We start from the raw sequence: 27,003 nt of genomic DNA on the forward strand, positions 1-27,003 counted from the left end.
TGTGTCACACTGCTTTGCTTTATATAGTCCAGGTCGCAGTTGCAAATGAGAACTTGTTCTCAACTAGCCTACCTGGTTAAATAAAGGTAAAATAAATAAAATATAAAACAGATCTGACTAAGGGTACCAAAAAATATCTCTGCAGCATTGAAGGTCCCCAAGAACACAGAGGCCTCCATCATTCTTAAATTGAAGAAGTTTGAAACCACCAAGACTGTTCCAAGAGCTGGCCGCCCAGCCAAACTAAGCAATCGGGTGGAGAAGGGCCATGGTCAGGGAAGTGACCAAGAACACGATGGTCACTCTGACAGAGCTCCAGAGTTCCTCTGTGGAGATGGGAGAACCTTCCAGAAGGACAACCATCTCTGCAGCACTCCACCAATCAGGCCTTTATGGTAGAGTGGCCAGACGGATGCCACTCCCCCGTAAAAGGAACATGACAGCCTGCTAGGAGTTAGCCAAAAGGCACCTAAAGAACTCTCAGACCATGAGAAACAAGGTTCTCTGCTGTGATGAAACCAAGATATAATTATTTGGCCTGATTGCCAAGTGTCACATCTGGAGGAAACCTGACACAATCCCTACAGTGAAGTATGGTGGTGGTAGCATCATGCTTTGTGGATGTTTTTCAGCGGCAGGGACTGGAAGAATAGTCAGGATCAAGGGAAAGATGAACGGAGAAAAGTACAGAGAGATCATTGATGAATACCTGTTCCAGAGTGCTCAGGACCTTAGACTGGGGTGAAGGTTTACCTTCCAACAGGACAATGACCCTCCACACAGCTAAGATAATGCTGAAGTGGCTTCGGGACAAGTTTCTGAATGTCCTCGAGTGGCCCAGCCAGAGCCTGGACTTGAACCCGATCGAATATCTCTGGAGACCTGAAAATAGCTGTGCAGTGACGCTCCCCATCCAACCTGACAGCGCTTGAGAGGATCTGCAAAGAAGAATGGGAGAATCTCCCCAAATACAGGTTTGCCAAGCTTGTAGTGTCATACCCATGAAGACTTGAGGCTGTAATCGCTGCCAAAGGTACTTCAACAAATTACTGAGTAAAGGGTCTGAATGATATGTCCGTTTTTATTTTTAATACATTTGCAAAAAAAGAAGTTTTTTTTAATGGATTTGTCATTGTGGGGTATTTTGTGTAGATTGATGAGGGAATTTAATAAATATATATATTTTAGAATAAGGCTGTAATGTAATAAAATGTGGAAAAGGTCAAGGGGTCTGAATACTGTCCTAGTGCACTATACATATCCATTCTGATCAACCTCTCTCTCATCCTCTCTACCAAGGGATTCCTGAAACTGATGTACAACGTTCAGGTGTCAGTGCCGCTACAGGTACAGTGTAGTACCCAGGGAGAGTTAGAGACCAGATCAACCCCCCCAGACACCATGACAGACTGTGTGACTGTAAAGGTGAGTGATTAGGAACTCAGTGCTATTTGTCCAGTAAGTGGATACAATCCTAGCCTGCTTGTCAGTCTGTTTCTGACAGCCCATGATAGTAATGTTTTTGGATGTCAAATAGTTGGCAGAAACTGAATGGCACTCAAACTAATACAGCAGTTTGCTTTGTGACCTTTAATAACTACTTTATAAACATTGTAACAATGTTTTGTAATCTCATATTGCTTGCTCAAGAACCATTACTTTTTTTGAAAATAAAAATGTATTATATAATTATACTCTTTTGTAATAATTATTTTTTTATGTGTATGTGGAGTGATTTCCAATTTATTATTTTAGCATTTTATCATTAGATTTCATATTTTATTTTGCATGTATTGTGTCACTCCAAGTCCCTCTGTTGCTACTTCATTAAATCCAAATGTCTTTACAGCGATTTTGCCGATAAAGAAATCACCCAAGATTGCGCCATTCAGTAGGACAGGTGTGAAAAGACAACACTTTATTTAAGACAATAATTAATGAAGAGGAAATATAAACATAAGACAACAGCACAAGCCTGCGTCTCCTCCGAGAATTTACAAGCTTATGCAAAAACAAGTCATATTTTACATAAACACCAGTTAACTGTACTATCAATTTAAATGTTTTACCTTTAAGGTATTTACAAGTTAATTAAACCTGAATTTGTACTTAAATAACAGAGTTTACATACATGATCAAACACAGAACAACACAGAAAGGGACTCAGTGAATGGACTCCAGGGCAACAGTCACAGTCACAAGGGCAGTGAATATCTAAGAACATTTAATTACAATCAGAAATAGGCAGCACAACTGAGCAGCGAATCTTTGCGCCTTCAATTACCTTGTTGAAGACCAGTTTTCAAGACTTTAGTTTTAAAAAAGAAAATATGTTTGTAGAGATGATTGACATAAAAACACATTGTAGAGGTGGGTTCTATTCTAAGGGGATAGGCCCCTCTCATCTGACCTCTTGTTGACTCTCCTCACATTCCCAAAGCATTGGAAAAGAGTTAAGGAGCTAAGCACGCTAAACCCAGCCCTATGGTGGTGAGATGAGGCAATTACAGTATTGACAATACTACTTATTTCTATCCAGCCCTTTTTCAGATCAGCAAGGGGAGTCAGTGAGGGAAGAGGGAAGGGAGTGATTGGCTCCCAGCCAGCAGACAGACATGCAGTGTGCATACTCTGGGGGTCTCAGTGGTTGATCAGAGGCAGAGAGAGAGGGCTAACAGGGCCGTCAGCATCAGACCAACTCTGGACTGGAATGGAGGGGCAGGCGAGTGGCCTGAGAGAGATAGAAGAATAGGAGAGGAGGGGAGGCAGGGGAGAACAAATAGAATAAGTGAGTGAGGACATTCAAAAATATATATACAGTGTATACATCTTCTTGATTCCTGCCTGTACCTCCCAGTTCAGAAAATGTCTGTATTGCATTTCCATAATGCTTGAAAATGATCCTTGCATAAACACCTACGCAAACTAGAACCAAATTAAATTCAACATAATAAAAACAACTTTGTGACATTTAATTACTCATTATATCCCACCTAGGTCACTACAACAACCCACCCACTTACCAGTGACATCCAGACTAATGGTCTTGGACATTGAGATGTTAGTTAGAGAGTTATTGACCACACAGGTGTAAATCCCTGCATTTTTCAAGGAGACGCCTACGGCCATCAAAGGACCAGTCGCGGGCAGTGATTGGTTGTTGTAATTTTGTGTGCCCTATGGGTGTAACAGTGTAACTTTAGACCGTTCCCTCGCCCATACCCGGGCGCGAACCAGGGACCCTCTGCACACATCAACAACAGTCACCCTCGAAGCATCGTTACCCATCGCTCCACAAAAGTCGCGGCCCTTAGAGAGCAAGGGGAACCACTACTTCAAGATCTCAGAGCAAGTGACGTCACCGATTGAAACGCTATTTAGCGCGCACCACCGCTGACTAGCTAGCCGTTTCACATCCGTTACATGGGCACACAAAAGAGTTTGCCAAAGGCGACGTTGTTGCCAGTGATGTCTGGTGAGCACCTGCCTTACAACAGGCCTACAAGCCCTCAGTCCAGACTCTCTCAGCTTATTGCGGACAGTCTGAGCACTGATGGAGAGATTGTGCGTTCCTGGTGTAACTCGGGCAGTTGTTGTTGCCATCCTGTGATGCTCAGATGTACCGATCCTGTGCAGGTGTTGTTACACGTGGTCTACCACTGCAAGGACGATCAGCTGTCCGTCCTGTCTCCCTGTAGCTCTGTCATAGGTGTCTCACAGTACGGACATCGCAATTTATGGCCCTGGCCACATCTGCAGTCCTAATGCCTCCTTGCAGCATGCCTAAGGCATGTTAGTGCAGGTGAGCAGGGACCCTGGGCATCTTTCTTTGGTGTTTTCAGAGTCAGTAGAAAGGCCCCTTTAGTGTCCTAAGTTTTCATAAATGTGACCTTAATTGCCTACCGTCTGTTAGCTGTTAGTGTCTTAACGACAGTTTCAGAGGTGCATGTTCATTAATTGTTCATGGTTCATTGAACAAGCATGGGAAACAGTGTTAAAACGCTTTACAATGTAGATCTGTGAAGATATTTGGATTTTTACAAGTTATCATTGAAAGACACGATCCTGAAAAGGGACGTCATATATATATATATATATATGTAACGGATGTGAAACGGCTAGCTTAGTTAGCGGTGGTGCACGCTAAATAGCGTTTCAATCGTGACGTCACTTGCTCTGAGACCTTGAAGTGGTGGTTCCCCTTGCTCTGCAAGGGCCGCGGCTTTTGTGGAGCGATGGGTAACGATGCTTCGTGTGTGACTGTTGTTAATGTGTGCAGAGGGTCCCTGGTTCGCGCCCGGGTATGGGCGCGGGGACGGTCTAAAGTTATACTGTTACATATATATAAATAGAGTGTGCGACTATTTCTTTTTATAGCTTACAGTTTATTCGCAGTTAGTCAGCACCTCTACACACAATACTTTTCTCTGGTGTGCAACATGGGCCGGCATTCCTGTGGAATGCTTTCGACACCTTGTAGACACCAAGCACCGACGAATTGAGGATGTTATGAGGGAAAGTCAATGTTAGGAGGTGTTCCTAATATTTGGTACACTCAGAGTATATTGAGATATTGGTCTTCTTATCAGAAAGTAAATGAATACAACAAAGCAAAGAATCTGTAGTTTGATTTACCAACGACAGTGAGCATCTTTGAAGCAGTGCTGTTTATGCCAGTAACGTTGTTGAAGGCCATACAGGTGTACTCCCCCTGACTGGCTAAGGTGAGTGGGCCAGTATCATACTCTGAGGCAGTTGCCACCTGGAAGCCATTGAAGAACCAGCTGAACTGGCTAAGAGGCTGAGAGGAGGCTGAGCAGTTGAAGGTCACACCGTGTCCTGTTTCTCCTAATGCTGGTCCTGTTATTATTGGCATCTCCGGTCCATCTATGATACAAAAGACAATCAGTTAGACCAGGGGTGTCAAACTCCTTCCATGGAGTTCCAAGTGTCTGCTGGTTTTTGATTTTCCATTCTAATAAGACCTAGACAACCAGATTAGGGGAATTCCTTAATAATAAAATACATTTATACATCAAGAAAGTTCAAGGGAGGATCAAAAAACCCGAAGACACTCAGCCTTCTGTGGAATGAGTTTGACACATTTGAATTAAAAACCAAGATCTGTAATTTGCCAAAAGGTCAAGCGTCATCAACATATGTCAGATGAGAGGTGGGAAACAAACCATCACGTTGGCTTTACTACAATATTAATAAATGAAGTTCTCAAAGATTCCACCTCAGGCCATGGGGTCAAAGTTGAACTTGTTAATGCCTACTCACAGTTGATGATCAGTTTGTAGTATGGGCTGGTCATGTTGCTGAAGGGGTTGGAGGCAGAACACTGATAGTCTCCTTTGTCAGAATGCTGGACAGAGTTGAATGTCAGTGTATTGTTGTTCATAGAGAAGTCTGTTCTGTTGCTAGCAAACAGAGGCCAGCCGTTCCTCATCCACTGAATGGAGTAAACCGTTCCAGCGGTGCCACAGGTCAGAGAGAATCTCTCGTTCAGTATTGGCTGGGCTCCAATGACTTTCACCATGGTCATGGTCACTGTTGCTGTGGAAGCATATCAAAGGGTTTTTCAGCACTTTTATCTCAACTTCCATCTTATTATACTGTAGGTTCAACAGCACGTATTTTGACTCTAAAACCAAACAATCACAAAGTAAAGACTTGTTTCCCCTTGATTTTAAGTAGCAATTACTGACTCACCAACGACAGTGAGCATCTTGGAGACAGTGCTGTTTCTGACAGTGATGTTGTTGAAGGCCACACAGGTGTACTCCCCATGACTGGCTAAAGTCAGTGGGCCTGTATCATACTTTGAGCCAGTTGCCACCTGGGAGCCATTGAAGAACCAGCTGAACTGGCTGAGAGGCTGAGAGGAAGCTGAGCAGTTGAAGGTCACACTGTGTCCTGTTTCTCCTAATGCTGGTCCTGTTATTATTGGCATCTCCGGTCCATCTATGATTCAAAAGACAATCAGTTAGACCAGGGGTGTCAAACTCCTTCCATGGAGTTCCTAGTGTCTGCTGGTTTTTGATTTTTCCATTTTAATAAAACCTAGACAACCAGATTTGGGGAATTCCTTAATAATAAAAGACATTTATACATCAAGCAAGTTCAAGGGAGGATCAAAAAATCCGAAGACACTCAGCCTTCTGTGGAATGAGTTTGACACATTTGAATTAAAAACCAACATCTGTAATTTGCCAAAAGGTCAAGCGTCATCAACATATGTCAGATGAGAGGTGGGAAACAAACCATCACGTTGGCTTTACTACAATATTAATAAAGAAAGTTCTCAAAGATTCCACCTCAGGCCATGGGGTCAAAGTTGAACTTGTTAATGCCTACTCACAGTTGATGATCAGTTTGTAGTATGGGCTGGTCATGTTGCTGAAGGGGTTGGAGGCAGAACACTGATAGTCTCCTTTGTCAGAATGCTGGACAGAGTTGAATGTCAGTGTATTGTTGTTCATAGAGAAGTCTGTTCTGTTGCTAGCAAACAGAGGCCAGCCGTTCCTCATCCACTGAATGGAGTAAACCGTTCCAGCGGTGCCACAGGTCAGAGAGAATCTCTCGTTCAGTATTGGCTGGGCTCCAATGACTTTCACCATGGTCATGGTCACTGTTGCTGTGGAAGCATATCAAAGGGTTTTTCAGCACTTTTATCTCAACTTCCATCTTATTATACTGTAGGTTCAACAGCACGTATTTTGACTCTAAAACCAAACAAACACAAAGTAAAGACATGTTTCCCCTTGATTTTAAGTAGCAATTACTGACTCACCAACGACAGTGAGCATCTTGGAGACAGTGCTGTTTCTGACAGTGATGTTGTTGAAGGCCACACAGGTGTACTCCCCATGACTGGCTAAAGTCAGTGGGCCTGTATCATACTTTGAGCCAGTTGCCACCTGGGAGCCATTGAAGAACCAGCTGAACTGGCTGAGAGGCTGAGAGGAAGCTGAGCAGTTGAAGGTCACGCTGTGTCCTGTTTCTCCTAATGCTGGTCCTGTTATTATTGGCATCTCCGGTCCATCTATGATTCAAAAGACAATCAGTTAGACCAGGGGTGTCAAACTCCTTCCATGGAGTTCCTAGTGTCTGCTGGTTTTTGATTTTTCCATTTTAATAAAACCTAGACAACCAGATTTGGGGAATTCCTTAATAATAAAAGACATTTATACATCAAGCAAGTTCAAGGGAGGATCAAAAAATCCGAAGACACTCAGCCTTCTGTGGAATGAGTTTGACACATTTGAATTAAAAACCAACATCTGTAATTTGCCAAAAGGTCAAGCGTCATCAACATATGTCAGATGAGAGGTGGGAAACAAACCATCACGTTGGCTTTACTACAATATTAATAAAGGAAGTTCTCAAAGATTCCACCTCAGGCCATGGGGTCAAAGTTGAACTTGTTAATGCCTACTCACAGTTGATGATCAGTTTGTAGTATGGGCTGGTCATGTTGCTGAAGGGGTTGGAGGCAGAACACTGATAGTCTCCTTTGTCAGAATGCTGGACAGAGTTGAATGTCAGTGTATTGTTGTTCATAGAGAAGTCTGTTCTGTTGCTAGCAAACAGAGGCCAGCCGTTCCTCATCCACTGAATGGAGTAAACCGTTCCAGCGGTGCCACAGGTCAGAGAGAATCTCTCGTTCAGTATTGGCTGGGCTCCAATGACTTTCACCATGGTCATGGTCACTGTTGCTGTGGAAGCATATCAAAGGGTTTTTCAGCACTTTTATCTCAACTTCCATCTTATTATACTGTAGGTTCAACAGCACGTATTTTGACTCTAAAACCAAACAAACACAAAGTAAAGACATGTTTCCCCTTGATTTTAAGTAGCAATTACTGACTCACCAACGACAGTGAGCATCTTGGAGACAGTGCTGTTTCTGACAGTGATGTTGTTGAAGGCCACACAGGTGTACTCCCCATGACTGGCTAAAGTCAGTGGGCCTGTATCATACTTTGAGCCAGTTGCCACCTGGGAGCCATTGAAGAACCAGCTGAACTGGCTGAGAGGCTGAGAGGAAGCTGAGCAGTTGAAGGTCACGCTGTGTCCTGTTTCTCCTAATGCTGGTCCTGTTATTATTGGCATCTCCGGTCCATCTATGATTCAAAAGACAATCAGTTAGACCAGGGGTGTCAAACTCCTTCTATGGAGTTCCTAGTGTCTGCTGGTTTTTGATTTTTCCATTTTAATAAAACCTAGACAACCAGATTTGGGGAATTCCTTAATAATAAAAGACATTTATACATCAAGCAAGTTCAAGGGAGGATCAAAAAATCCGAAGACACTCAGCCTTCTGTGGAATGAGTTTGACACATTTGAATTAAAAACCAACATCTGTAATTTGCCAAAAGGTCAAGCGTCATCAACATATGTCAGATGAGAGGTGGGAAACAAACCATCACGTTGGCTTTACTACAATATTAATAAAGGAAGTTCTCAAAGATTCCACCTCAGGCCATGGGGTCAAAGTTGAACTTGTTAATGCCTACTCACAGTTGATGATCAGTTTGTAGTATGGGCTGGTCATGTTGCTGAAGGGGTTGGAGGCAGAACACTGATAGTCTCCTTTGTCAGAATGCTGGACAGAGTTGAATGTCAGTGTATTGTTGTTCATAGAGAAGTCTGTTCTGTTGCTAGCAAACAGAGGCCAGCCGTTCCTCATCCACTGAATGGAGTAAACCGTTCCAGCGGTGCCACAGGTCAGAGAGAATCTCTCGTTCAGTATTGGCTGGGCTCCAATGACTTTCACCATGGTCATGGTCACTGTTGCTGTGGAAGCATATCAAAGGGTTTTTCAGCACTTTTATCTCAACTTCCATCTTATTATACTGTAGGTTCAACAGCACGTATTTTGACTCTAAAACCAAACAAACACAAAGTAAAGACATGTTTCCCCTTGATTTTAAGTAGCAATTACTGACTCACCAACGACAGTGAGCATCTTGGAGACAGTGCTGTTTCTGACAGTGATGTTGTTGAAGGCCACACAGGTGTACTCCCCATGACTGGCTAAAGTCAGTGGGCCTGTATCATACTTTGAGCCAGTTGCCACCTGGGAGCCATTGAAGAACCAGCTGAACTGGCTGAGAGGCTGAGAGGAAGCTGAGCAGTTGAAGGTCACGCTGTGTCCTGTTTCTCCTAATGCTGGTCCTGTTATTATTGGCATCTCCGGTCCATCTATGATTCAAAAGACAATCAGTTAGACCAGGGGTGTCAAACTCCTTCCATGGAGTTCCTAGTGTCTGCTGGTTTTTGATTTTTCCATTTTAATAAAACCTAGACAACCAGATTTGGGGAATTCCTTAATAATAAAAGACATTTATACATCAAGCAAGTTCAAGGGAGGATCAAAAAATCCGAAGACACTCAGCCTTCTGTGGAATGAGTTTGACACATTTGAATTAAAAACCAACATCTGTAATTTGCCAAAAGGTCAAGCGTCATCAACATATGTCAGATGAGAGGTGGGAAACAAACCATCACGTTGGCTTTACTACAATATTAATAAAGGAAGTTCTCAAAGATTCCACCTCAGGCCATGGGGTCAAAGTTGAACTTGTTAATGCCTACTCACAGTTGATGATCAGTTTGTAGTATGGGCTGGTCATGTTGCTGAAGGGGTTGGAGGCAGAACACTGATAGTCTCCTTTGTCAGAATGCTGGACAGAGTTGAATGTCAGTGTATTGTTGTTCATAGAGAAGTCTGTTCTGTTGCTAGCAAACAGAGGCCAGCCGTTCCTCATCCACTGAATGGAGTAAACCGTTCCAGCGGTGCCACAGGTCAGAGAGAATCTCTCGTTCAGTATTGGCTGGGCTCCAATGACTTTCACCATGGTCATGGTCACTGTTGCTGTGGAAGCATATCAAAGGGTTTTTCAGCACTTTTATCTCAACTTCCATCTTATTATACTGTAGGTTCAACAGCACGTATTTTGACTCTAAAACCAAACAAACACAAAGTAAAGACTTGTTTCCCCTTGATTTTAAGTAGCAATTACTGACTCACCAACGACAGTGAGCATCTTGGAGACAGTGCTGTTTCTGACAGTGATGTTGTTGAAGGCCACACAGGTGTACTCCCCATGACTGGCTAAAGTCAGTGGGCCTGTATCATACTTTGAGCCAGTTGCCACCTGGGAGCCATTGAAGAACCAGCTGAACTGGCTGAGAGGCTGAGAGGAAGCTGAGCAGTTGAAGGTCACGCTGTGTCCTGTTTCTCCTAATGCTGGTCCTGTTATTATTGGCATCTCCGGTCCATCTATGATTCAAAAGACAATCAGTTAGACCAGGGGTGTCAAACTCCTTCCATGGAGTTCCTAGTGTCTGCTGGTTTTTGATTTTTCCATTTTAATAAAACCTAGACAACCAGATTTGGGGAATTCCTTAATAATAAAAGACATTTATACATCAAGCAAGTTCAAGGGAGGATCAAAAAATCAGAAGACACTCAGCCTTCTGTGGAATGAGTTTGACACATTTGAATTAAAAACCAACATCTGTAATTTGCCAAAAGGTCAAGCGCCATCAACATATGTCAGATGAGAGGTGGGAAACAAACCATCACGTTGGCTTTACTACAATATTATTAAAGGAAGTTCTCAAAGATTCCACCTCAGGCCATGGGGTCAAAGTTGAACTTGTTAATGCCTACTCACAGTTGATGATCATTTTGTAGTATGGGCTGGTCATGTTGCTGAAGGGGTTGGAGGCAGAACACTGATAGTCTCCTTTGTCAGAATGCTGGACAGAGTTGAATGTCAGTGTATTGTTGTTCATAGAGAAGTCTGTTCTGTTGCTAGCAAACAGAGGCCAGCCGTTCCTCATCCACTGAATGGAGTAAACCGTTCCAGAGGTGCCACAGGTCAGAGAGAATCTCTCGTTCAGTATTGGCTGGGCTCCAATGACTTTCACCATGGTCATGGTCACTGTTGCTGTGGAAGCATATCAAAGGGTTTTTCAGCACTTTTATCTCAACTTCCATCTTATTATACTGTAGGTTCAACAGCACGTATTTTGACTCTAAAACCAAACAAACACAAAGTAAAGACATGTTTCCCCTTGATTTTAAGTAGCAATTACTGACTCACCAACGACAGTGAGCATCTTGGAGACAGTGCTGTTTCTGACAGTGATGTTGTTGAAGGCCACACAGGTGTACTCCCCATGACTGGCTAAAGTCAGTGGGCCTGTATCATACTTTGAGCCAGTTGCCACCTGGGAGCCATTGAAGAACCAGCTGAACTGGCTGAGAGGCTGAGAGGAAGCTGAGCAGTTGAAGGTCACGCTGTGTCCTGTTTCTCCTAATGCTGGTCCTGTTATTATTGGCATCTCCGGTCCATCTATGATTCAAAAGACAATCAGTTAGACCAGGGGTGTCAAACTCCTTCCATGGAGTTCCTAGTGTCTGCTGGTTTTTGATTTTTCCATTTTAATAAAACCTAGACAACCAGATTTGGGGAATTCCTTAATAATAAAAGACATTTATACATCAAGCAAGTTCAAGGGAGGATCAAAAAATCCGAAGACACTCAGCCTTCTGTGGAATGAGTTTGACACATTTGAATTAAAAACCAACATCTGTAATTTGCCAAAAGGTCAAGCGTCATCAACATATGTCAGATGAGAGGTGGGAAACAAACCATCACGTTGGCTTTACTACAATATTAATAAAGGAAGTTCTCAAAGATTCCACCTCAGGCCATGGGGTCAAAGTTGAACTTGTTAATGCCTACTCACAGTTGATGATCAGTTTGTAGTATGGGCTGGTCATGTTGCTGAAGGGGTTGGAGGCAGAACACTGATAGTCTCCTTTGTCAGAATGCTGGACAGAGTTGAATGTCAGTGTATTGTTGTTCATAGAGAAGTCTGTTCTGTTGCTAGCAAACAGAGGCCAGCCGTTCCTCATCCACTGAATGGAGTAAACCGTTCCAGCGGTGCCACAGGTCAGAGAGAATCTCTCGTTCAGTATTGGCTGGGCTCCAATGACTTTCACCATGGTCATGGTCACTGTTGCTGTGGAAGCATATCAAAGGGTTTTTCAGCACTTTTATCTCAACTTCCATCTTATTATACTGTAGGTTCAACAGCACGTATTTTGACTCTAAAACCAAACAAACACAAAGTAAAGACATGTTTCCCCTTGATTTTAAGTAGCAATTACTGACTCACCAACGACAGTGAGCATCTTGGAGACAGTGCTGTTTCTGACAGTGATGTTGTTGAAGGCCACACAGGTGTACTCCCCATGACTGGCTAAAGTCAGTGGGCCTGTATCATACTTTGAGCCAGTTGCCACCTGGGAGCCATTGAAGAACCAGCTGAACTGGCTGAGAGGCTGAGAGGAAGCTGAGCAGTTGAAGGTCACGCTGTGTCCTGTTTCTCCTAATGCTGGTCCTGTTATTATTGGCATCTCCGGTCCATCTATGATTCAAAAGACAATCAGTTAGACCAGGGGTGTCAAACTCCTTCCATGGAGTTCCTAGTGTCTGCTGGTTTTTGATTTTTCCATTTTAATAAAACCTAGACAACCAGATTTGGGGAATTCCTTAATAATAAAAGACATTTATACATCAAGCAAGTTCAAGGGAGGATCAAAAAATCCGAAGACACTCAGCCTTCTGTGGAATGAGTTTGACACATTTGAATTAAAAACCAACATCTGTAATTTGCCAAAAGGTCAAGCGTCATCAACATATGTCAGATGAGAGGTGGGAAACAAACCATCACGTTGGCTTTACTACAATATTAATAAAGGAAGTTCTCAAAGATTCCACCTCAGGCCATGGGGTCAAAGTTGAACTTGTTAATGCCTACTCACAGTTGATGATCAGTTTGTAGTATGGGCTGGTCATGTTGCTGAAGGGGTTGGAGGCAGAACACTGATAGTCTCCTTTGTCAGAATGCTGGACAGAGTTGAATGTCAGTGTATTGTTGTTCATAGAGAAGTCTGTTCTGTTGCTAGCAAACAGAGGCCAGCCGTTCCTCATCCACTGAATGGAGTAAACCGTTCCAGCGGTGCCACAGGTCAGAGAGAATCTCTCGTTCAGTATTGGCTGGGCTCCAATGACTTTCACCATGGTCATGGTCACTGTTGCTGTGGAAGCATATCAAAGGGTTTTTCAGCACTTTTATCTCAACTTCCATCTTATTATACTGTAGGTTCAACAGCACGTATTTTGACTCTAAAACCAAACAAACACAAAGTAAAGACATGTTTCCCCTTGATTTTAAGTAGCAATTACTGACTCACCAACGACAGTGAGCATCTTGGAGACAGTGCTGTTTCTGACAGTGATGTTGTTGAAGGCCACACAGGTGTACTCCCCATGACTGGCTAAAGTCAGTGGGCCTGTATCATACTTTGAGCCAGTTGCCACCTGGGAGCCATTGAAGAACCAGCTGAACTGGCTGAGAGGCTGAGAGGAAGCTGAGCAGTTGAAGGTCACGCTGTGTCCTGTTTCTCCTAATGCTGGTCCTGTTATTATTGGCATCTCCGGTCCATCTATGATTCAAAAGACAATCAGTTAGACCAGGGGTGTCAAACTCCTTCCATGGAGTTCCTAGTGTCTGCTGGTTTTTGATTTTTCCATTTTAATAAAACCTAGACAACCAGATTTGGGGAATTCCTTAATAATAAAAGACATTTATACATCAAGCAAGTTCAAGGGAGGATCAAAAAATCCGAAGACACTCAGCCTTCTGTGGAATGAGTTTGACACATTTGAATTAAAAACCAACATCTGTAATTTGCCAAAAGGTCAAGCGTCATCAACATATGTCAGATGAGAGGTGGGAAACAAACCATCACGTTGGCTTTACTACAATATTAATAAAGGAAGTTCTCAAAGATTCCACCTCAGGCCATGGGGTCAAAGTTGAACTTGTTAATGCCTACTCACAGTTGATGATCAGTTTGTAGTATGGGCTGGTCATGTTGCTGAAGGGGTTGGAGGCAGAACACTGATAGTCTCCTTTGTCAGAATGCTGGACAGAGTTGAATGTCAGTGTATTGTTGTTCATAGAGAAGTCTGTTCTGTTGCTAGCAAACAGAGGCCAGCCGTTCCTCATCCACTGAATGGAGTAAACCGTTCCAGCGGTGCCACAGGTCAGAGAGAATCTCTCGTTCAGTATTGGCTGGGCTCCAATGACTTTCACCATGGTCATGGTCACTGTTGCTGTGGAAGCATATCAAAGGGTTTTTCAGCACTTTTATCTCAACTTCCATCTTATTATACTGTAGGTTCAACAGCACGTATTTTGACTCTAAAACCAAACAAACACAAAGTAAAGACTTGTTTCCCCTTGATTTTAAGTAGCAATTACTGACTCACCAACGACAGTGAGCATCTTGGAGACAGTGCTGTTTCTGACAGTGATGTTGTTGAAGGCCACACAGGTGTACTCCCCATGACTGGCTAAAGTCAGTGGGCCTGTATCATACTTTGAGCCAGTTGCCACCTGGGAGCCATTGAAGAACCAGCTGAACTGGCTGAGAGGCTGAGAGGAAGCTGAGCAGTTGAAGGTCACGCTGTGTCCTGTTTCTCCTAATGCTGGTCCTGTTATTATTGGCATCTCCGGTCCATCTATGATTCAAAAGACAATCAGTTAGACCAGGGGTGTCAAACTCCTTCCATGGAGTTCCTAGTGTCTGCTGGTTTTTGATTTTTCCATTTTAATAAAACCTAGACAACCAGATTTGGGGAATTCCTTAATAATAAAAGACATTTATACATCAAGCAAGTTCAAGGGAGGATCAAAAAATCCGAAGACACTCAGCCTTCTGTGGAATGAGTTTGACACATTTGAATTAAAAACCAACATCTGTAATTTGCCAAAAGGTCAAGCGTCATCAACATATGTCAGATGAGAGGTGGGAAACAAACCATCACGTTGGCTTTACTACAATATTAATAAAGGAAGTTCTCAAAGATTCCACCTCAGGCCATGGGGTCAAAGTTGAACTTGTTAATGCCTACTCACAGTTGATGATCAGTTTGTAGTATGGGCTGGTCATGTTGCTGAAGGGGTTGGAGGCAGAACACTGATAGTCTCCTTTGTCAGAATGCTGGACAGAGTTGAATGTCAGTGTATTGTTGTTCATAGAGAAGTCTGTTCTGTTGCTAGCAAACAGAGGCCAGCCGTTCCTCATCCACTGAATGGAGTAAACCGTTCCAGCGGTGCCACAGGTCAGAGAGAATCTCTCGTTCAGTATTGGCTGGGCTCCAATGACTTTCACCATGGTCATGGTCACTGTTGCTGTGGAAGCATATCAAAGGGTTTTTCAGCACTTTTATCTCAACTTCCATCTTATTATACTGTAGGTTCAACAGCACGTATTTTGACTCTAAAACCAAACAAACACAAAGTAAAGACATGTTTCCCCTTGATTTTAAGTAGCAATTACTGACTCACCAACGACAGTGAGCATCTTGGAGACAGTGCTGTTTCTGACAGTGATGTTGTTGAAGGCCACACAGGTGTACTCCCCATGACTGGCTAAAGTCAGTGGGCCTGTATCATACTTTGAGCCAGTTGCCACCTGGGAGCCATTGAAGAACCAGCTGAACTGGCTGAGAGGCTGAGAGGAAGCTGAGCAGTTGAAGGTCACGCTGTGTCCTGTTTCTCCTAATGCTGGTCCTGTTATTATTGGCATCTCCGGTCCATCTATGATTCAAAAGACAATCAGTTAGACCAGGGGTGTCAAACTCCTTCTATGGAGTTCCTAGTGTCTGCTGGTTTTTGATTTTTCCATTTTAATAAAACCTAGACAACCAGATTTGGGGAATTCCTTAATAATAAAAGACATTTATACATCAAGCAAGTTCAAGGGAGGATCAAAAAATCCGAAGACACTCAGCCTTCTGTGGAATGAGTTTGACACATTTGAATTAAAAACCAACATCTGTAATTTGCCAAAAGGTCAAGCGTCATCAACATATGTCAGATGAGAGGTGGGAAACAAACCATCACGTTGGCTTTACTACAATATTAATAAAGGAAGTTCTCAAAGATTCCACCTCAGGCCATGGGGTCAAAGTTGAACTTGTTAATGCCTACTCACAGTTGATGATCAGTTTGTAGTATGGGCTGGTCATGTTGCTGAAGGGGTTGGAGGCAGAACACTGATAGTCTCCTTTGTCAGAATGCTGGACAGAGTTGAATGTCAGTGTATTGTTGTTCATAGAGAAGTCTGTTCTGTTGCTAGCAAACAGAGGCCAGCCGTTCCTCATCCACTGAATGGAGTAAACCGTTCCAGCGGTGCCACAGGTCAGAGAATCTCTCGTTCAGTATTGGCTGGGCTCCAATGACTTTCACCATGGTCATGGTCACTGTTGCTGTGGAAGCATATCAAAGGGTTTTTCAGCACTTTTATCTCAACTTCCATCTTATTATACTGTAGGTTCAACAGCACGTATTTTGACTCTAAAACCAAACAAACACAAAGTAAAGACTTGTTTCCCCTTGATTTTAAGTAGCAATTACTGACTCACCAACGACAGTGAGCATCTTGGAGACAGTGCTGTTTCTGACAGTGATGTTGTTGAAGGCCACACAGGTGTACTCCCCATGACTGGCTAAAGTCAGTGGGCCTGTATCATACTTTGAGCCAGTTGCCACCTGGGAGCCATTGAAGAACCAGCTGAACTGGCTGAGAGGCTGAGAGGAAGCTGAGCAGTTGAAGGTCACGCTGTGTCCTGTTTCTCCTAATGCTGGTCCTGTTATTATTGGCATCTCCGGTCCATCTATGATTCAAAAGACAATCAGTTAGACCAGGGGTGTCAAACTCCTTCTATGGAGTTCCTAGTGTCTGCTGGTTTTTGATTTTTCCATTTTAATAAAACCTAGACAACCAGATTTGGGGAATTCCTTAATAATAAAAGACATTTATACATCAAGCAAGTTCAAGGGAGGATCAAAAAATCCAAGACACTCAGCCTTCTGTGGAATGAGTTTGACACATTTGAATTAAAAACCAACATCTGTAATTTGCCAAAAGGTCAAGCGTCATCAACATATGTCAGATGAGAGGTGGGAAACAAACCATCACGTTGGCTTTACTACAATATTAATAAAGGAAGTTCTCAAAGATTCCACCTCAGGCCATGGGGTCAAAGTTGAACTTGTTAATGCCTACTCACAGTTGATGATCAGTTTGTAGTATGGGCTGGTCATGTTGCTGAAGGGGTTGGAGGCAGAACACTGATAGTCTCCTTTGTCAGAATGCTGGACAGAGTTGAATGTCAGTGTATTGTTGTTCATAGAGAAGTCTGTTCTGTTGCTAGCAAACAGAGGCCAGCCGTTCCTCATCCACTGAATGGAGTAAACCGTTCCAGCGGTGCCACAGGTCAGAGAGAATCTCTCGTTCAGTATTGGCTGGGCTCCAATGACTTTCACCATGGTCATGGTCACTGTTGCTGTGGAAGCATATCAAAGGGTTTTTCAGCACTTTTATCTCAACTTCCATCTTATTATACTGTAGGTTCAACAGCACGTATTTTGACTCTAAAACCAAACAAACACAAAGTAAAGACTTGTTTCCCCTTGATTTTAAGTAGCAATTACTGACTCACCAACGACAGTGAGCATCTTGGAGACAGTGCTGTTTCTGACAGTGATGTTGTTGAAGGCCACACAGGTGTACTCCCCATGACTGGCTAAAGTCAGTGGGCCTGTATCATACTTTGAGCCAGTTGCCACCTGGGAGCCATTGAAGAACCAGCTGAACTGGCTGAGAGGCTGAGAGGAAGCTGAGCAGTTGAAGGTCACGCTGTGTCCTGTTTCTCCTAATGCTGGTCCTGTTATTATTGGCATCTCCGGTCCATCTATGATTCAAAAGACAATCAGTTAGACCAGGGGTGTCAAACTCCTTCCATGGAGTTCCTAGTGTCTGCTGGTTTTTGATTTTTCCATTTTAATAAAACCTAGACAACCAGATTTGGGGAATTCCTTAATAATAAAATACATTTATACATCAAGCAAGTTCAAGGGAGGATCAAAAAATCTGAAGACACTCAGCCTTCTGTGGAATGAGTTTGACACATTTGAATTAAAAACCAACATCTGTAATTTGCCAAAAGGTCAAGCGTCATCAACATATGTCAGATGAGAGGTGGGAAACAAACCATCACGTTGGCTTTACTACAATATTAATAAAGGAAGTTCTCAATGATTCCACCTCAGGCCATGGGGTCAAAGTTGAACTTGTTAATGCCTACTCACAGTTGATGATCAGTTTGTAGTATGGGCTGGTCATGTTGCTGAAGGGGTTGGAGGCAGAACACTGATAGTCTCCTTTGTCAGAATGCTGGACAGAGTTGAATGTCAGTGTATTGTTGTTCATAGAGAAGTCTGTTCTGTTGCTAGCAAACAGAGGCCAGCCGTTCCTCATCCACTGAATGGAGTAAACCGTTCCAGCGGTGCCACAGGTCAGAGAGAATCTCTCGTTCAGTATTGGCTGGGCTCCAATGACTTTCACTATGGTCATGGTCACTGTTGCTGTGGAAGCATATCAAAGGGTTTTTCAGCACTTTTATCTCAACTTCCATCTTATTATACTGTAGGTTCAACAGCACGTATTTTGACTCTAAAACCAAACAAACACAAAGTAAAGACATGTTTCCCCTTGATTTTAAGTAGCAATTACTGACTCACCAACGACAGTGAGCATCTTGGAGACAGTGCTGTTTCTGACAGTGATGTTGTTGAAGGCAACACAGGTGTACTCCCCATGACTGGCTAAAGTCAGTGGGCCTGTATCATACTTTGAGCCAGTTGCCACCTGGGAGCCATTGAAGAACCAGCTGAACTGGCTGAGAGGCTGAGAGGAAGCTGAGCAGTTGAGGGTCACGCTGTGTCCTGTTTCTCCTAACGCTGGTCCTGTTATTATTGGCATCTCCGGTCCATCTATGATTCAAAAGACAATCAGTTAGATCAGGGGTGTCAAACTCCTTCCATGGAGTTCCTAGTGTCTGCTGGTTTTTGTTTTTTCCATTCAAATAAGACCTAGACAGCCATGTTTGGGGATTTCCTTACTAATAAAGTACGTTATTACATCAATCAAGATCAAGGGAGGATCGAAAAACCAGCTGACACTCAGCCTTCTGTGGAATGAGTTTGACACATTTGAATTAAACCAAATATCAGACATTGGCCAGAAGGTCAAATGTCATCAACGAATGTCAGATGGTATAAGAGGTGGGATCCAAACCATCACGTTGGCTTTACTACAATGTTAATAAAGGAAGTTCTCAAAGACTCCACCAAAGGCCATGGGGTCAAAGTTGAACTTGTTAATGCCTACTCACAGTTGACGATCAGTTTGTAGTAAGGGCTGGTCATGTTGCTGAAGGGGTTGGAGGCAGAACACTGATAGTCTCCGTTGTCAGAATGCTGGATAGAGTTAAATATCAGTGTATTGTTGTCCATAGAGAAGTCTGTTCTGTTGCTTGCATACAGAGGCCAGCCGTTCCTCATCCACTGAATGGAGTAAATGGTTCCAGATGTCTCACAGGTCAGAGTAAACATGTAGTCTGCAATTGGCTGGGCACCAATGACTTTAACCGTGGACGTGGTTACTGGAACTGTTAAGAAAACTTCAGTGTCACAAGAATATTGACTACAACCACAATATATGTATGTTGAATGGCCTATATCTACATGTACAAGTTAAACAGTTTGGATGTCTCTTCTGTCTTACCGATGATGGTGAAAATCTTGGAGACAGTGTTGTTTCTGCCAGTGATGTTGTTGAAGGCCACACAGTTGTACTCTCCATGATTGGCTAAGGTCAGTGGGCCCATCTCAAACTCTGAGCCGGTCGCCACCTGGGAGCCATTGAAGAACCAGCTGAACTGGCTTGGAGGCTGAGAGGAGGCAGAGCACTTGAAGGTCACGATGTGTCCTGTCATTGCTATATCCGGACTCATGATAACAGGTCTCTCTGGACCATCTGTGAAACACAAGATAATGAAGATATAGAATGAGATTAGCTATTGGAACTGCCATTAGGTGCTTGCTTTGGTTTTACCCCATTAATACCCACCCATCCCCTTGGCTTTACATACTTTATGTCAGAAGTCAGATCCAAACTTACCCCCTTTCCATCACTATAAATTTAATCTTCCCCTCATTATAGGTAAAAATTTGAATAACATTTTCAGATATCAAGTTTAGTTTTGGGCCATAACAACTACTCACAGTTGACGATGAGTCTGTATTCTGGGCTGGTCATATTGCTCAGGGGGTTGTAGGCAGAACACTGATAGTCTCCGTTATCAGAATTTTGGACAGAGTTGAAGGTCAGTGTATTGTTGTCCATAGAGATGTCTCTTCTGTTATCAGCATACAGAGGCCAGCCGTTCCTCATCCAATGAATGGAGTAAATGGTTCCTGTGGTCTCACAGGTCATTGCAAACATGTAGTCTGCTATTAGCTGGGAACCCATGACTTTCACCATGGCCATGGTTACTGGGACTGTGAAGAAAACTTCAGTGTCACAAGAATATTGACTACAATCACAATCACTGTTTGTTGAATGGCCTACATCTACAAGTTAAACAGTTTGGATGACTCTTCTGTCTTACCAATGATGGTGAGCATCTTGGAGACAGTGCTGTTTCTGCCAGTGATGTTGTTGAAGGCCACACAGGTGTATTCCCCATGATTGGCTAAGGTCAGTGGGCCAGTCTCATACACTGAGCCAGCCGCCATCTGGGAGCCATTGAAGAACCAGCTGAACTGGCTGGGAGGCTGAGAGGAGGCTGAGCAATTGAAGGTCACGATGTGTCCTCTCATTGCTATATCCGGACTAGTTATAGCAGGCCTCTCTGGTCCAACTATTAATAAACACAAGACAGTATGGTTAATCTTATGGTTTGACTTTTTTGACAATTATTAGTGAGTAAGTAGCCTTCCTCAATCTTTGGCTTTTGCAAGTTAGAACAGCTTATGGGAGCAGCAACCTATCTCCTGTTCTGTTGTGTGTTGCGGCTTGATGTCTAAGCACATTCCCTGGACTGGACACTAGTCTATCATAGGCCCTTACACCCCAATCTATCTTGGGGCGTAATGCTGCTTGCCAAGTAAAGACACATTGGGTCACATTTTTACAGTCGTTGGTATGACTCATCTAGGGATCAAACTCCTAACCTTATACAATAATCTCAGTATGGAAATTCTAACTACAAGGCCACTGAATTGGTTTTATTAGACACGGATTACCAGCTCCTGTAATACTCACAGTTCACCACATGATTGTATGCTATGCTGGTCAGGTTGCTAACAGCATTAAAGGCCTCACAGAGATATTCTCCATTGTCAGAAAATTGGATTGGGTTGATAACCATTGTGTTGTTGTCCGTAGAGAAGAATGTTCTGTTATTTAGGGAGATGAGCTGGCCATTCATCAGCCATATAATGTAGTTTACAGGTCCAGTCACCTCACACCGCAGAGTGAACGACTGATCCAGTATCGGTGGCTTCCCATCACGGTTCAATGAAACCGCTGATATCGGCTCTATGGTAAAAGAAGAGGAGGAGTCATTTGTCATACTGTACTCCACTTGATTGGTGGTAAAAAAATACCAATACACAGTGGGGCAAAAAAGTATTTAGGCAGCCACCAATTGTGCAAGTTCTCCAACTTAAAAAGATGAGAGAGGCCTGTAATGTTCATCATAGGTACACTTCAACTTTGACAAACAAAATTAGAAAAAAAATCCAGAAAATCACATTGTAGGATTTTTAATGAATTTATTTGCAAATTATGGTGGAAAATAAACATTTGGTCACCTACAAACAAGCAAGATTTCTGGCTCTCCCAGACCTGTAACTTCTTCTTTAAGAGGCTCCTCTGTCCTCCACTCGTTACCTGTATTAGTGGCACCTGTTTGAACTTGTTATCAGTATAAAAGACACCTGTCCACAACCTCAAACAGTCACACTCCAAACTCCACAATGGCCAAGACCAAAGAGCTGTCAAAGGACACCAGAAACAAAATTGTAGACCTGCACCAGGCTGGGAAGACTGCATCTGCAATAGGTAAGCAGCTTGGTTTGAAGAAATCAACTGTGGGAGCAATTATTAGGAAATGGAAGACATACAAGACCACTGATAATCTCCCTCGATCTGGGGCTCCACGCAAGATCTCACCCCGTGGGGTCAAAATGATCACAAGAACGGTGAGCAAAAATCTCAGAACCACACGGGGGGACCTAGTGAATGACCTGCAGAGAGCTGGGACCAAAGTAACAAAGCCTACCATCAGTAACACACTACGCCGCCAGGGACTCAAATCCTGCAGTGCCAGACGTGTCCCCCTGCTTAAGCCAGTACATGTCCAGGCCCGTCTGAAGTTTGCTAGAGCGCATTTGGATGATCCAGAAGAAGATTGGGAGAATGTCATATGGTCAGATGAAACCAAAATATAACTTTTTGGTAAAAACTCAACTCGACGTGTTTGGAGGACAAAGAATGCTGAGTTGCATCCAAAGAACACCATACCTACTGTGAAGCATGGAGGTGGAAACATCATGCTTTGGTGCTGTTTTTCTGCAAAGGGACCAGGACAACTGATCCGTGTAAAGGAAAGAATGAATGGGGCCATGTATCGTGAGATTTTGAGTGAAAACCTCCTTCCATCAGCAAGGGCATTGAAGATGATACATGCCTGGGTCTTTCAGCATGACAATGATCCCAAACACACCGCCCGGGCAACGAAGGAGTGGCTTCGTAAGAAGCATTTCAAGGTCCTGGAGTGGCCTAGCCAGTCTCCAGATCTCAACCCCATAGAAAATCTTTGGAGGGAGTTGAAAGTCCGTGTTGCCCAGCAACAGCCCCAAAATATCACTGCTCTAGAGGAGATCTGCATGGAGGAATGGGCCAAAATACCTGCAACAGTGTGTGAAAACCTTGTGAAGACTTACAGAAAACGTTTGACCTCTGTCATTGCCAACAAAGGGTATGTAACAAAGTATTGAGATAAACTTTTGTTGTTGACCAAATACTTATTTTCCACCATAATTTGCAAATAAATTCATTAAAAATCCTACAATGTGATTTTCTGGATTTTTTTTCTTCTCATTTTGTCTGTCATAGTTGAAGTGTACCTATGATGAAAATTACAGGCCTCTCTCATCTTTTTAAGTGGGAGAACTTGCACAATTGGTGGCTGACTAAATACTTTTTTTGCCCCACTGTATAACAAAATCTGTTTATACCCATCAATAATCAAATATTCACTACCAACTATATGACATTTCGTAACGATGAATGTTGCCTCACCCACGATCTTTATCATTGTGGTCATGGAGGCGACTTGGAGTGTGACATTGTTGTGGGCTAAGCAGGCATAACTTCCTGTCTGGTTCTCCCTGATGTTCTGCAGGCTGAGCTGTGGGCTTTGCTCATTGAGGAACGTCCCATTAAACCCCCACTTGTAGGACTCAGCGGGTTTGGACTGAGCGGAGCAGGACAGAGTGATGTCAGAGCCCGTCTTGTAGGCTGTATGTCCTATGGTCATCTCAGGAACTACCATCATGGTGAGGTTACTTGGGCCATCTATGGGGGAAAATCAACAACAATGAAGTGTTGGGTAAACATTACCTAGAATATGTTTCTGTCCTGCTCTACTAAACACAGTCTACTAATGATCTCTCCAAATAATGATCTGGATCATGTGTACACAGAGGAATGGTTTGGGATGAAAATAGGCATATTACATCATTGCCTGGAATGCTGGCTCTCAATGACAAGGTACAATCCATGTATGTTGGGTATGATTAATGTACAGTATACTGCATACTCTGATACTCACATCTAACATTGAGGCCAATGGGCTGGCTGGTGCCGTTGCTGATTCCGTTGATGACCTCACATCTGAACGGCCCTTCATCGTATCGTGTCACACTGACTATGGTGAGAGTGCTGTTCCCACCACCAAGCCAAACTCTGTCACTGGCTATGACCTCTGAGCTGCCATTCAGCCAGCGGTAGGAGAGGGAGGTGCCAGAGGAGATGGAGCAGGTGAACATGGCAGTGTCGTTCAATTCCACTAGATCAGTAGCGTTGGCCCTTAGAGTCACGTTTGAAATGGGCTCTGTGGGTGAGAGAGACGATGGCAGTCAAGATAAGGTGGATGTGTTTCAAGAAAGTTTTTTGTGTGTCTTACCTGAATTACAACCATGTAGTTGATATTTGTTTCATACGGTAAAACTTGCTTTGGAAATCAACCTAAATATGCTATTTTTGTTTACTTATCATAGAGACCAGGTCTCAGGATTGAGCCCTGTAGAGCCCTTAGTCTCTTTGAACACATTCAAAATATTATGGTCGTCTTATCTGAAATTGAAAAGAACAGTTTGCTCAAACTCTGTGATCTGTTTAAGGTATTACAAAGGCCAAATTCACTATAGGTTCAGAAAACATTGACATATTTAAGTGTTAGCTTTGGAGGTCAGGAAAATGACTTTGCCTTATTATTGTGACAGAGATGAATCCCTGATAGAGAATGTATGTGCATGCATGTTTGAAGAAGGTCTGTGATTGGGTAAGTAAGTGTGCAGGTGAGCATGTTTGAAGAAGGTCTGTGATTGGGTAAGTAAGTGTGCAGGTGAGCATGTTTGAAGAAGGTCTATGATTGGGTAAGTAAGTGTGCAGGTGAGCATGTTTGAAGAAGGTCTGTGATTGGGTAAGTAAGTGTGCAGGTGAGCATGTTTGAAGAAGGTCTGTGATTGGATAAGTAAGTGTGCAGGTGAGCATGTTTGAAGAAGGTCTGTGATTGGGTAAGTAAGTGTGCAGGTGAGCATGTTTGAAGAAGGTCTGTGATTGGGTAAGTAAGTGTGCAGGTGAGCATGTTTGAAGAAGGTCTGTGATTGGGTAAGTAAGTGTGCAGGTGAGCATGTTTGAAGAAGGTCTGTGATTGGATAAGTAAGTGTGCAGGTGAGCATGTTTGAAGAAGGTCTGTGATTGGGTAAGTAAGTGTGCAGGTGAGCATGTTTGAAGAAGGTCTGTGATTGGGTAAGTAAGTGTGCAGGTGAGCATGTTTGAAGAAGGTCTGTGATTGGGTAAGTAAGTGTGCAGGTTAGCATGTTTGAAGAAGGTCTGTGAATGGGTAAGTAAGTGTGCAGGTTAGCATGTTTGAAGAAGGTCTGTGAATGGGTAAGTAAGTGTGAAGGTTAGCATGTGTGCGAGCAACTGACCGTGTGCGCCAGTGAGTGAGAGTTTATCACCGTAGAAAGATAAACAGACAGGCAGAGGTCAGTCCCTTACCCCGGACAGACAAGGTCACCACAGCATACAGGACTGGCTCCATTCCCTGCACGGTATATAGTCCTGAGTCGTTGAGTTGGAGAGAGCTTATGGACAGCTCTGAGGAGGAACGGTTGAATGAGACTCTGCCTTGATAACTTTTGCTCACACTACTGCCATTAGGATAGAAAAGGACGATGATTGTAGTTTCATATGACCAGGTCCCTATGTTGATGGGGCTTTGAGGAACTAGGTTCAGGGTGACATTACTGCCCACAGCTAAGGGGTTCATCGAGGGAACCACCACCTGGCCAGAGACATCTAGAAGAGGATGGATTGATGAGTTTAGTTCATGTTTTGAGATGTTATTAATCAGTACAGAACTCTTTAAAATTCCTTAAAATATTCTAATTGAGATTAATCAAATCTTCGGACTATGGCACTTTAACAGAAATACAAGCTTTTGTTTCAAAATTGTGCCTTCAATTTGAACCCACAATTTACAACATGACCTACTATCTATTTCTAATGTCTACTCTAGACATTAATATCTTTCCAGAATGAGCGTTTTGTCCTCTTTACCTGTAGTGAAGTTAAGCAGCACCAGGATGAGAACCCACACCAGAGGATACTCCATAGTTCTACCACATATCAAACACCACGGATCAGAAATTAACGGTAAACTTTCCTATGAACCAAATTACTGTCCAGACTTCTTGGTAAATCCAAACATGTCAATACTCCACAGTCACAGTCTCCTCTCAATCAACAAATATTTATTCAGGATCATGTAATGTTGCTGGAGTCAGGTGATGCAAATGTACCTACCCACCCTACCTGTCGCCAGAACACACTCACACACACCTACTCCACTACCCACGCCCTGTTTTGCCCACTTACATTTTTCCCACTTTGTTTTTTGTTGACACATAGGAGTGTTTTCAAGTTGATTATGGTTTACTGTAAATGTGATCAACTCTGTTTGTCTTACACAGGTCCTGGGAGGAGGCTGGATCGTACTTGGCCAATGAGGCTCGGGATAGGTCCTCCGACGCTGTTGAAACTCATGATCCATCCACGGTGGCTAAAGCAACCTGGGCTCAAAAGACACTGTTCACATTGAACCTGTCAAGAAACACTTACAGTGCCTTGAAAAAGTTTTTTCCCCCTTTCTGATATTCTATGTTTTTGCATAGTTTTGATACTGAATGTTATCAGATCTTCAACCACAACCCAATATTAGAAAAAGGGAACCTGAGTTTTTCTAAATGTATACTTTATTTAAGTTATGTAACACACAATTCACCTGTGTGAAAAAGTAATTGCCCCTTTAGACTTAATAATTGGCATGAACTGCTCTTTTCAAGTCCTGCCACAGCATTTCAATTGGGATTAGGTCTGGACTTTAACTAGGCCATTCCAAAACATCAGATTATGTTCTGCATCATTGTCTTGCTGCATGACTCATCTGCGCTTCAGCTTCAGTTCACAGCCAGTTGTCTTGACATTCTCCTGTAGAATTCTCTGAAATGGAGCAGAATTCCTGGATTCTTCTGTTAAGGCAAGTCATCCGGATCCTGAGACACCAAAGCATCCTCAAACCATCACACTACCACTACCATGTCTGACCATTGGTATGCATCCAGATGCTTTTTGCTAAACTTGAGTCAAAGTTTTGGATGACATGGGTCCCATTAAAACTGGCGAAAACTTACACTGTAAGA

The 27,003-nt window shown here is 43.1% G+C and overlaps 1 protein-coding gene across 1 annotated transcript; it reads right to left on the reverse strand.

The window, feature by feature from the left end:
- Nucleotides 1–1,887: 1,887 nt before the first annotated feature.
- Nucleotides 1,888–26,019, reverse strand: LOC112235053 (hemicentin-1-like). Its single transcript, XM_042304947.1, is given in 38 exon segments — nucleotides 1,888–2,731; nucleotides 4,636–4,887; nucleotides 5,284–5,559; nucleotides 5,716–5,967; nucleotides 6,365–6,640; nucleotides 6,797–7,048; nucleotides 7,446–7,721; nucleotides 7,878–8,129; nucleotides 8,527–8,802; nucleotides 8,959–9,210; nucleotides 9,608–9,883; nucleotides 10,040–10,291; nucleotides 10,689–10,964; nucleotides 11,121–11,372; nucleotides 11,770–12,045; nucleotides 12,202–12,453; nucleotides 12,851–13,126; nucleotides 13,283–13,534; nucleotides 13,932–14,207; nucleotides 14,364–14,615; nucleotides 15,013–15,288; nucleotides 15,445–15,696; nucleotides 16,094–16,250; nucleotides 16,252–16,367; nucleotides 16,524–16,775; nucleotides 17,172–17,447; nucleotides 17,604–17,855; nucleotides 18,253–18,528; nucleotides 18,685–18,936; nucleotides 19,338–19,613; nucleotides 19,730–19,981; nucleotides 20,230–20,505; nucleotides 20,616–20,867; nucleotides 21,272–21,547; nucleotides 23,315–23,590; nucleotides 23,847–24,128; nucleotides 25,301–25,600; nucleotides 25,862–26,019. Coding segments are annotated over 38 exon segments (9,438 nt in total). The 5' UTR covers nucleotides 25,917–26,019; the 3' UTR covers nucleotides 1,888–2,651.
- Between the last annotated feature and the right edge of the window lie 984 nt (nucleotides 26,020–27,003).

Source organism: Oncorhynchus tshawytscha, linkage group LG23, assembly GCF_018296145.1.
Source record: "Oncorhynchus tshawytscha isolate Ot180627B linkage group LG23, Otsh_v2.0, whole genome shotgun sequence".
Lineage (NCBI taxonomy): Eukaryota > Metazoa > Chordata > Actinopteri > Salmoniformes > Salmonidae > Oncorhynchus > Oncorhynchus tshawytscha.